Source organism: Quercus lobata, chromosome 12, assembly GCF_001633185.2.
Source record: "Quercus lobata isolate SW786 chromosome 12, ValleyOak3.0 Primary Assembly, whole genome shotgun sequence".
Taxonomy (NCBI): domain Eukaryota; kingdom Viridiplantae; phylum Streptophyta; class Magnoliopsida; order Fagales; family Fagaceae; genus Quercus; species Quercus lobata.
This window is the reverse complement of record NC_044915.1, coordinates 26,112,047-26,123,142: the sequence shown is the minus strand read 5'-3', so window position 1 is coordinate 26,123,142 and position 11,096 is coordinate 26,112,047. Positions and strand designations below refer to the sequence as shown.

General features: G+C 36.6%; 2 protein-coding genes across 2 annotated transcripts; both read left to right on the top strand.

Moving 5' to 3' along the window:
* The first annotated feature begins 765 nt into the window (after positions 1–765).
* Positions 766–1,675, top strand: LOC115970449 (L10-interacting MYB domain-containing protein-like). The gene is made up of 2 exons (XM_031090082.1): positions 766–1,089; positions 1,184–1,675. The coding sequence occupies exons 1-2, from the start codon at positions 766–768 to the stop codon at positions 1,673–1,675; spliced, it is 816 nt and encodes a 271-aa protein (XP_030945942.1).
* A 676-nt stretch (positions 1,676–2,351) lies between these two features.
* Positions 2,352–4,579, top strand: LOC115970448. The gene is made up of 4 exons (XM_031090081.1): positions 2,352–2,707; positions 2,789–2,888; positions 3,062–3,293; positions 4,083–4,579. The coding sequence occupies exons 1-4, from the start codon at positions 2,352–2,354 to the stop codon at positions 4,577–4,579; spliced, it is 1,185 nt and encodes a 394-aa protein (XP_030945941.1).
* Positions 4,580–11,096: the final 6,517 nt, after the last annotated feature.

The following is an 11,096-nucleotide window of genomic DNA, read 5'->3' as shown; positions in this document are numbered from 1 at the left end:
TTACTGATCTGCACTTGGGTCTTTCTTTTCATTATCTGTGTTTTATTGAAGTGGGTCTTTCTTTCTTTCTTGTGGTATGACATTTATGTGACCCATTTGTTTAATTGATGAACTGAAATTGCCATTTGTTTAATTTATTTTTCAGCCTTTAGAGATTCTTTCATCATCGACAACAAATAAGATATCAAACCTTGAACACTAGTAACAAGTACCCCAATCTAGAAGTCAAAAGAGATCACTACTTGAACACGGGAACGGGTTGGTTAGGGAATACTTAAAAAAAATGTTAAAAAAAAAAAAAAAAACCCACTGATTATCTTCACTCTCAAAAATTGAAGGGAACTTATCTCTTTTTTTTTTTTTTTTTCCTTTTATTATTATTTAGTGGATTTAGCTTATCTAAGAAGAAACAAGAATTACTCCTCCCTGATGTAGCTCTCTCCTTTTATTAGGTTTAAATTGACTGTTGTAGAGGACTTAGAGCAGAACATTTTAGGTATAAGGCATATATGCTTTTGTTGAACATGATTTGATGATACTGAGTTCTATTACCTACTTTGAGAAACTATGATTTGTAATGTTAACTTGTTTCTTTACTAACCATATAAATATTGGAATAAGAAATGGAATTCATTAGAAATGCTATTTTTGCCAGAACTTATTGCAGCAGCAATGGGTTCCTCTTCCAATAGAAATGAAGTGGCCAATTCATAGAACTTTATATATATTAACATCTCTGCAATTGTGTTGGGATATTTGTATTAGATGGCACAAGAATCTCAAAATGTTGAGGACAAATTGTGGCCTCCCCACATTGGAAAAATCTTCATTGATATTATGGTGGATGAACAACAAAAGGGGAATATGGAACATGGTATTTTTAAGGCTCCAGCTTGGCTATCAATTACGAATGCCCTAAATGAGCAAACGGGGAAGAGTTTTCGCCCTAAGCAACTACAACAGAAGCATAATAGGCTTAAAGGTAAGCAGAGAAAGTGGAGCCAACTTTTAAGCCATACCGGGTTGGGGTGGGATGAGACAACCCAAACGGTTACTGCTTCTGAGGAGGTGTGGGTGAATGTGACTGCGGTATGTTAGATTTACTACCCTAATTCCTTGGTAAAATGTTCGTAATTTTCTATTTTGTATTAGTATGAGTTTGATGTACATCTTCTCATTTCAGGCTAATCCTAAAGCAAATGCATTGCGGAAGAGTGGATGTCCTAGTTATGACAAACTACGGCAGTTGTTTGCTGCTAATGCTACAACCGGTGCCTTTCAAATTTCATCAAACACATTAGCCCCAGATAGTAATGAAGAGCGTGCCTTAGAGGAGGAAATTGCCAATGAGGCTCGTCATACCCAGTTGGGTGTTGATGATTGCTACAATCCTGACATGGAGGGCAAAACCCAAGATGATCCCCTTGCTACGGAGCAAACCCAACGTGCGAACAAACGTCCCATTGAAGAGCCTACTGGCAAGGGGAAGAAGGTTGCCAAGAAAGTGGATAGGGGTAGTGACATGACCATTGCTCTTCAAGAGTATACTGCGTTGGCAAGGGAACAATTTAACAAGAAAAAGGGCAAGTCTATAGGTAGCTCTGACCATGTTGCACAATCTGCTACTGGTGGCGATCCTTGCTCCCTTGGAAGGGCATTAGAGGTGCTGAACTAGTACAATGATATTGATGATGACACCTACATTAACATCTCCGAGGTTCTCCAAAAAAAAGAGAGACGGGTGGTGTTTATGGGCATGCCAAAACATAGGAGGAGGAGGTGGATAGAGCGCTATGCTCACGGCGCAGACAATTAATGGAGACTTCTTATTTTAGTTTATGTTGATTATTGTGATTCAGATGTGAATCACTTTAGTTGTAGCTTTTAAGGACTTTATGTGTGTGCGTAGACGATCTTGGACTTTTGGTTGTATTTGCCTTGTTTAGCTGAACACTTTTACTTAAAGCTGTTTTTGTTGTAATGGTAATTGTTGTGAACTATGCATGTGGATTTGACATGATTAGCATATGTTAGTATGTGTGCTTTCTCACTTGGTGATCTCTACTTGATGCAATCTACATTAGTATATGGGTTTGGTAATTGCTGTTATGTACTTGGTGTTTTTTTTAGTATTGTATCATTTCTATGTTAATTGTTTTTTAGTACTTATATTATAAGGAGAGTTGTGCTAACATTATTGCAGCATCTTCAGTACCACTTATTACTCCTTTTGTCAGTTTACATATTGCAATGAATTGGTACTGATGCTTTAGTTTTTGTAAGGTATAAGGTAGAATGGTCTCCCCCAATGATCCTTTTTGGACCTTCGATTTGACTCTGACGATGATGACATGGAGAGTTCTGGATGCGGTGATGATATGGATGTCATTGACTATGATCATGACATGGATGTCAGTGACTGTGATGATGACATGGACACTGGTGCAGACACAGATTCAGACTATAACAGTGATGAGGATGAGTTTTGGATTGTATTTCCACTTATTGGCGAGATGGTTGCTTATTTCCAGCGGCATTACGACAATTGCCCAATGCGTACTAGCATTTTGAGTGGGAAAGACTACATGGCTGAAGTGAGGGATGACAATCCTACCAATTGTCATGACATGTTTCGCATGACATTGGACTTGTTCTATCATTTGGTGGATGAGCTGAAACAACATGGGTACTTGAAGGAAGGGAAGAGGTGTGTGGACGTGTAGGAGGCTGTTGTCATATTCTTGTACATTGTTAGCCATAATACTTGGATGCGATCTGTGGGTGATAGATTCCAACATTCCACTGAAACTGTCAGCTGCAAGTTTCGTAGGGTGTTGCGGCATGTCCACACCTATGGCCAACATTTAATCAAGCCCGATTCGAATGTGGTAGGCCTTCCAGAGCATATGCAGTTGAATAACAGATACTACCCTTAGTTTGAGGTAAATCATTTCATAATACAAGTTCTTTCAATGAGTATGTTCGCATATATTACTATTTTGTATTCCTTCATTCACATATAGAGATGTTGTTTACAAATAATTGGCTCTCTTTAATGTAGAAAATCATAGGAGCTATTGATGGAATGCATATTAGTGCTCGGCCTCCAAGTGAGAAAACCCAGCCTCACAGGAGTCGCAAGAGCTTGATTACAACCAACGTTATGTGCGCATGCGACCATGATATGAAGTTTACATATGTCCACTTTGGTTGGGAGGGAAGTGCCCACGACTCAAAGGTCTTCGAAGAAGCTATTAAAGACCCGAAGCATGGATTCCTATGGCCACCGGAAGGTATGCTTCTTCATGTTGCTGATTTGTTATGTTTTGATCTAATTCTAAATTCTGTTCATACTGTCCTGTCCTAATTTTTTCTGTGCTGAATTCTGTTCTGTTCTAGTTCTGTTTGCTGTTTGCTGTTTTTTCATTTTGTTCTGTTGTAATTCTGAATTCTAGTATGTTTTTTGTTCTGTTTTGATCTAATTTTGAATTCTGTTTATATTGCTGTTCTGTCTTACATTTTTTTGTGCTGAATTCTATTCTGTTCTAGTTCTGAATTCTGTTTGCTATTTTTTCATTCTATTTTCTGTTATGTTCTGTTCTAATTCTACATTCTGCATTATAATTCTGCATTTTGCATTCTAATTCTGCATTATAATTATGCATTCTGCATGATGGGAAATAAAATGGAGCATCCAAATGGGAAATAAAATGGTGCACTAGTTGCTGCACTATGCACTAAGGGCACTAAGGACAATCAGGATTCTAGTATTACACTTTGCAGTCCATATTTCTTAGTGATTGATTAGACGACATTTGTGAACATCATTTTTTATTTGATGGGTATGTACTGATTACACCAATTTTTTAATGTGGTTTGCACCTATGTAATGCTAATGCCATTTAGTAATTCTTGTATATATATATAAAACATGCGTTCACTATACCTTGCACTTGCAGCAACCTTTGAGAATATTTTAGCTGAATACTTTATGTGGTAGCCTTTTATTCCTTTTGTCTTCTTTTATCTTATTTTCCTTTATGTAGGTTCCTATTACTAACTGAGATATGCTATTCTTGTAGGGTCCTATTACTTGGTTGATTCGGGATACCCCATTGGTGCATCGTTTCTTCCATCACACAAGGCCACCCGATATCATGCTCAAGAATTTAGGCGGAGCAATAGGCAACCAGCATTGGGGAAAGAGTTGTTTAACTATAGACACTTTTCATTGCGCATGGTAATTGAGAGGAGCTTTGAAGTCCTTAAGGCTCGCTTTCCCATCTTGAGTTGCATGGCGAACTATAAGGAATCTTGGCAACGTTTGGTTGTTTCTGCGTGTTGTGCGTTACACAATTTTAGACACATCAATAATCATAGAGATGAAATGTTTAACTCATGGGAGAATCTTGATGTTAATAGAGATGATGTACAAGCTGGGAACAATGAGAATTCTCCTGAGTCGAGTGCAAGTGTTGAAAGGAGGCACGTGAGGGAGATGTCCGATGTAGCGAAGAGGGCAATGGGTGAGTTTAGGGATGATGTGACTGCCTGCATGTGGGAGGAGTACATGCGATGACGGGGTTGATGGTGGGCACATATATGGATTCATTGCTTTTTGTTGGCACTTGTTGTATAGAGTTATTACCTCCGCCTATGACTTTTTGTGGCGACTTTTGTATAAAGTTAGGTACTGTGAATTGAAGTCCCTTAGATACATGATGCATTCTTTTGGATATTATAATGCATCTTTTTGTAAATTTACATTAACTATGAACAATGGTTACATGTTATGGCTTAATGTCAATAACTCATTGACATTTCCAATGTAATTCCTTTTGGCAATGTAAAAATAGGTGTATCTAATACCTATTGGTAATGTAAGTACAAGTGAACATGCTTATATGCAATTGTATGTACTTCCTTTTCTCAATATTTTGGAACAGCTGGATTTCAAAAATCTCAACTATTAGCTACAGGGTCAATGAATAACATGTTAATTTTTTTATAAACAAATTTATTTATATTTAAGGACACAAAGGATGAAGAGTACCTAATCAGAACTAAGCAAGTAGTAATCATGACTCAAGAATTTAACACAACAGCTTCAGACCAATCATTATAGGATCAGATATAGTCATAGAATATAGGAACTTCCACTTAACCAATCATTTTCTCTTGCCATTTCAAGTTTTAAATCTATGCATGAGTGCATCTAAGATGAATGGATAATGCATATAATAAAATAATTTAAATCCTTCCCATCCCCTTAGCTTCTACTAGTCCCACTAAATAATTTCTCTTAATCTTCCCGCCTGTAATGCAGGGATGTTGTCAATGTTCTTCCCTGACTCATAGCAGTTAAAGTGAAAAACTAAAATTTGCTGTAGCTTATATTAGCCACCATCTGTTCTCAATTATCTAATCAAAAGTACTAAAACTACAGCTAAATGCATCCAAAATACAAAAAAAAAAAAAGGGTAGGCAATAGAGAATCAATACAAGAATATATATATATATATATATATATATATAAATCAATGGATAAAAGCATTGTGAGACTTCCATGGCATAGGGTAAAATAATTGAGCATAGGAAAAACTTGGAAGGAAGATTTACAAAAGTACAATGTCATACATACCATAAATTTTTACACTTACAATACAAAAATTGGTACATGAAGTTGTACCATTATAATACAAATGATCTCCAATTTTCAAAATACAAGTCTAGCTTATTACACACATAACCAACTCATCCAGGCAAATACATTTGCCTGCTTCTAACATCCCCAAACCTAGTAGACAAAATAAGCAGTACTCCAAACATCACCCATGATATTACTAGAGCTATTTTGAACTTCTTCGCTTTCTCTTCGAAAATCCTGTGCGCAACCATGGCTTTTTCAGCCTTTCGTTTTACAGCTTCTCCCATTGCACGTGCTTGCTTCAACTCTTCATTAGCAAGTTCCACCTCGTGCTCCAATTGTCGGAATTTTGCTAACACAATAGGAGCTGTTGCTGCGCCATGTGTGCAAGTGTTGGTGTTCAACCATTTGAAGAACTTACATCCACGGTCATCACCCTGTACAATCAAATAAACCAATTAAATAACGTTTCAACAAATTGGTGACTTAATGCACATAATCAATGTTTTACTAATTCTGGATGTGGTACTTACTGGTGACTAGTAGCGACAGTCATAAAACCTCCTACCAAAAGTATGAAGTTTCAAGGACGTCTTAAGGGTGCATTGGTCTAGGTCACACAGATGCCCACTGGAATTGGAGTTATAATTACTTGTTTTTGACATTGGTAAGAACCTGCCTTTATATCAATCACCAATACAAGAATACTTGAAACATTCTATACAAATATTCTATACAATCATTCTATAAAATTAATGACCAATACAATCTATACAAACATTCTATACAAGCATGAGTAAAGCAATCCAAATCCACAGTAATAGGTTCTTCAAGTAGTCTATGTAAATCAAAAGAGAATGGGAGTTTGGGCTTAAGGAGGATAAAATATGTTAATAAAGCAGTGTTAGCAAAATTAGGCCGGGCAATACCATCAAGACAAGATAAAATTTGGGTTCATTTGTTGAAATCAAAATACTTGAAAGGGAAAAAGTATTCAAAAGCTAATAGGAGGAATCAATCATCCTGGTTTATGGAAGGAATTTAGAAAGCAGGGCTCTAGTGACTAAAAGTGCTTGTTATGATGTTAAGTATGGAGGTCAATATTTGGGAGGATTGTTGGATCCTATCATTACCAAACTTTATCCTTACCCTTTCTGCCCAAAAAAAAAAAAAAAAAGATTAAAAAAAAGCAATATCCCTATCCCTCTAGGAACAGTCCCAAATGAAACTTGTTGAGTTTTTTCAATAAAAATCCTAACCTGATTCAACCCAAGTTACTCTCCAGTCTTTTTCTTATGAATCCAAAAGACAATGTATATCCAAAATCACCACTCCATCCTCCTCCTCACCTCTCAAAATTCCTTTGGACAAAAAAAACAAGCTTGGGAACTTTACTGTCAAGTTTGCTTTCCATTTAGATCAATCCCTTAGATTCCAATACCTAGGACCTCGAATCAAAATGGAATATATGGAAGCTTCTTTGAAAACTCAAAATAAATAGATGGAATATATGGAAGCTTCTCATACAATTATTGTCACATAGCCACTTAGTCCCACTTGAAAAGGGATGAAACCATCCACTTTAAAAGATGCCACAGCTAACAACAGAGATGTTAAAGTGTATACAATCTAGAGGAACAAAATAAATGTAATCCTTGAAAACCCAAATTGCAATTTAAACCTCCAATCCAAACCTCCCAGTACCCTCAACCATGCCATTGTCAAACCCAATCACATTTGACCTACCAGTACACAAAATCCCATAACTAATCCAAGCAAATAATTTTGATAAAAACAAGATACAACAAACAAAAACTCAAAATGTAGCTTCAGTAACCAATTAGGAGATTTGGACACAAAACAACAAATGGAGATTTTGACATATGAGGTCTGGATCGTTTGCCTATGGGCTATGCCTAGTGGATTTATGTATGTAAGAGATGAGATCCTTTGGATTACAAATTCACCAAGTGAAAAAACCAAAAACAATCTTTCAAAAATTGACAAAAGCAAGAGATGAAAAAACAGATCGAGACAAAGCAGGGGAGACAGAGAGACAGAGTGAAGAGTGTTAGACAAAATACCTGCTTTGTTGTCGGTGTGCGTTGATGTGGGAGGTGAGAGGCGAGAGGCAGAACACGGTAACTCTTTCAGTCTGGAGAAGTAAAGAAGAAGAAGAAGTGGGAGAAGTAAAGCAGAACTGAGAAGAAGTGGAAGAAGTGGGTTTTTCATTAATGAGACACAGGTAGCAACAGACGCAACACTGGGTAGTGACAGTGGTGGGGTCCATGGTTTTGGGGAAAAGTTGTAGAGATATGTAACTGAGAATTGAGTCCAAACATGTGTTTTGCAATTTTTGAGTGAATGTGAGGTTTGAGAATTGAGTTATTATGAGTTTTGGGTTTAAGTTATGGGTTTTGAAAACTGAGATATGAAAATTGAGTTAGCTCTAAACCAAACGGGCCCTTAGTTGTTTTTTGTATGAATTCTGTGAACCAATTTTCATCAAAGAAACCTCCTTGTCCCATGACTATTGGCTTGACGTCAAAACTAGCATAAATATTTTGCATAGTGTCTTGGAGAGTGTTTATGTCAGATGCATATTAATCTGCCGAAACTCTTGCTCCAATTCTATTCCCACTCAGTTCATTTCCTGACAAGTAACTAGAATTTTACATAGAGATTATGGAAACCTTTGACAATAAATATAGAAGGAAAACAAAATTGCGCTATGATGTTTATTAAAACTTCTGATATTCTTTAGAAAACTAAAAAAATGATTACCTTAGTCAATGGATGAAAAAGTACCATTTAGTAAGTTAATCTTTTCTTGAACTAATCTTGAAGTTGGATATACTTTTATGAGGCTTTTACGATTTTTTTCTCTATTAGTTTAGGGTTTAGTCTACTATATATACACATGTTATGGTTCATTGTAATACAGGATTTATATTACACTATAATATATTATTGATGTAGCCCTTTAGGGTTTTCTCCATGGATGTAGGCCATTAGGCTGAACCACGTAACCCTCGTGTGTTATTGTGTTCTATAATTTATGCTTTCGCTTCTGCATCCATACTAGCATATTCAACATGGTGTATCAATGCTAATATTTAACTAGTATGAGGTAAGAAAGCAACCTCAAGAAAGAATGCTTAATAGCAAAACATGTTTGCTTGAGTTGCTTTATGTTATATGAAGTTACTGATGGATAATTGGGAAAGCGATATTAATGAGGAGTGAAGGCTGAGGTTGCAAGTAAAATATTTCAATTTAATCAGAATGTATCTTAAAATGCCTACATTGTCACATTAAGTATCCAGTTCATAACTTGGTTTTCTTGTCGGTGTTAAGTATTCAACTCATATTAGTTGGAGTTATGCAAAGCATAACTCTTTTACACTTCCACCATTATGATTTATTAAAAAAAAAAAAAACCATCAAGAGCTAAAGCAAACTGTTTCCAAACCAGATGTACCTTTCAAATTTATGCACAAGATTTCTTACCAAGCTCCCAACCATGAACTTGAAGCTATAATTATATATTTTTTATTTTCATTTCATAATAGGTCTATTTAATTAGGAAAATTAGTTTGGCGATGCATTCCATCATCACTAAAGTGATGTTGAATTTTGTAAATTACAAATTTTGTTCCAAATCTCATTACTTATATTGTATTGTTTTGTTTTTAATTATATATATTGAATCTGACAAATTGTTTGATATATTGTATGTGTCTTTTGATTGTAATAAGTTTCCTTGCAATAGTTAGTGAATTAAGTTTGTGAGCTTGATGTGTTTTTTAGTGGGATTGACTTTAGTACTTCAAATTAACTGTTTCATTCTGTATTATGATATTAATTTGGCATAACTACTATATGTATTCGGCTAGTAATCACTTAATGGGCCATTAATCACCTTAATTTATGCCAGATATGGACCCACATCTAGCAGGACCTTCTGTGAGTACTGTCTTGACGAGGCAGGTTGAGCATCGTTCAAGTTTGCTTTGGGATGGTCCTTCGAAAGGCAAGGTATGCACTTGTCCAAAATTGTACTTAGGGATGACAATTTTGCCTCACCTCACTTAACTTGCCCCTCCCCGCTTTGCCCCGCGTGGGTTTTCCCCGCCCCGCAAAGGTGGTGGGGTGAGGATGGGGCAAGATTTTAGCCTCGCATCACAGGGTGGGGCGGGGATGGGTTTAGACTTTTTAGACTCACCCCTGTCCTTGCCCTGCCCTGCGTTGCTAAGGGTTATAATTATAAATTTTGCATACCCTAAAACCCTACTATTTAAACAAACATATCAATATTAGCTTATTTTATTCTACCTAATGTGGTTCTCTGCCTTTATTTTGTTATGTGTTATACTATGAGATTTTATTATTATTTTTATTTTTTATTTGTGATTGTCTTGTTAAACGCTTGGATATATTATTCAATTTTTTCTAAAAATTAATTTGATTTGATGGGATAAATTTAGTTGTAATTTCAAGTATATTTTTATCAATGAAATAGGTTTCATTAAAAAAATTGTACTAGTTGTAAGACAAATTAACAAAAAGTAGAGTTTTACGGGGTGGGGCTTCGCGGGACCCCAAGGGGTGGGGATGGGGTGAGAAAGTTTTCCCCGTCATGCGGAGCAGGGCGGGGATGGGGCAAGATAAAACCATGCGGGGCGGAGACAAAGACCCCATCCTTTGGCCCCACCCCACCCTATTGCCATCCCTTTCGTACTCAATATATGTACTACAATTTTTTTTTAATATGAACTTGTCCCTAGCATTAGCATTTAAATTTCAAGTGTAATTATTATGTGCTTATTGAATGCTATATTAATACAATGCTACTTCGTTTGTAAGAATTGCTAGGTGTACTAATTTGTCGTCATTGATTTAGTGGTGTGCCTGAAGGTGGGTGTTGAGGTCTAAAAAGTCACAATGTTGCACTAAGGCCCAAAATGACACAGAGAATTGAACTCCATAAAAAATAAAATACTTGAGCCTGCAATAAAGAAAAAAGATGGTAGGTCCAAATCCATTAAGGGTCTTAAGGAGGAACCCAAACCCACGAGTGGGTAAGCCTTAAAACTCATGAAACGAAGGGAAGAAGAAAGCCCAGCCCGCCAAGGTCAGAAAATCGCTGGGGAGCTTAGTGGTAAGAGTTAGGTCGGGATACCTGAGAATTGCTAGGAGCCTGGGATCCTCGGGACGTGTAGCAAAGCCAGGGTTGGATTAAGACAGTTCAAGGGGGGTGCCAAGAAACACAAGGAATGAAAACAGATAAGTCCTTATCAGCCACCTAATGATGCAGAAAAAGAATCAGAAGGCTTGGGAACCAACAATTCATGAACAAGGGGTTGGTACCTCGGGGAACCCAAAAAGAAGAACCATGAAGGAAGATGGCTAGGAGACTTTCAACCTAGCAAGAAGGAATCAGCTCATT

What these genes read in the sequence shown, in the direction of transcription:
- LOC115970449 (XM_031090082.1), top strand. Translation starts at nt 766, where the DNA reads ATGGCACAAGAATCTCAAAATGTTGAGGACAAATTGTGGCCTCCCCAC. An exon ending in TGTGGGTGAATGTGACTGCG is followed by an intron (nt 1,090 to 1,183) that starts GTATGTTAGATT and finishes TTCTCATTTCAG; the next exon opens with GCTAATCCTAAAGCAAATGC.
- LOC115970448 (XM_031090081.1), top strand. Translation starts at nt 2,352, where the DNA reads ATGGAGAGTTCTGGATGCGGTGATGATATGGATGTCATTGACTATGAT. An exon ending in TCAAGCCCGATTCGAATGTG is followed by an intron (nt 2,889 to 3,061) that starts GTAGGCCTTCCA and finishes TCTTTAATGTAG; the next exon opens with AAAATCATAGGAGCTATTGA. An exon ending in ATTCCTATGGCCACCGGAAG is followed by an intron (nt 3,294 to 4,082) that starts GTATGCTTCTTC and finishes CTATTCTTGTAG; the next exon opens with GGTCCTATTACTTGGTTGAT.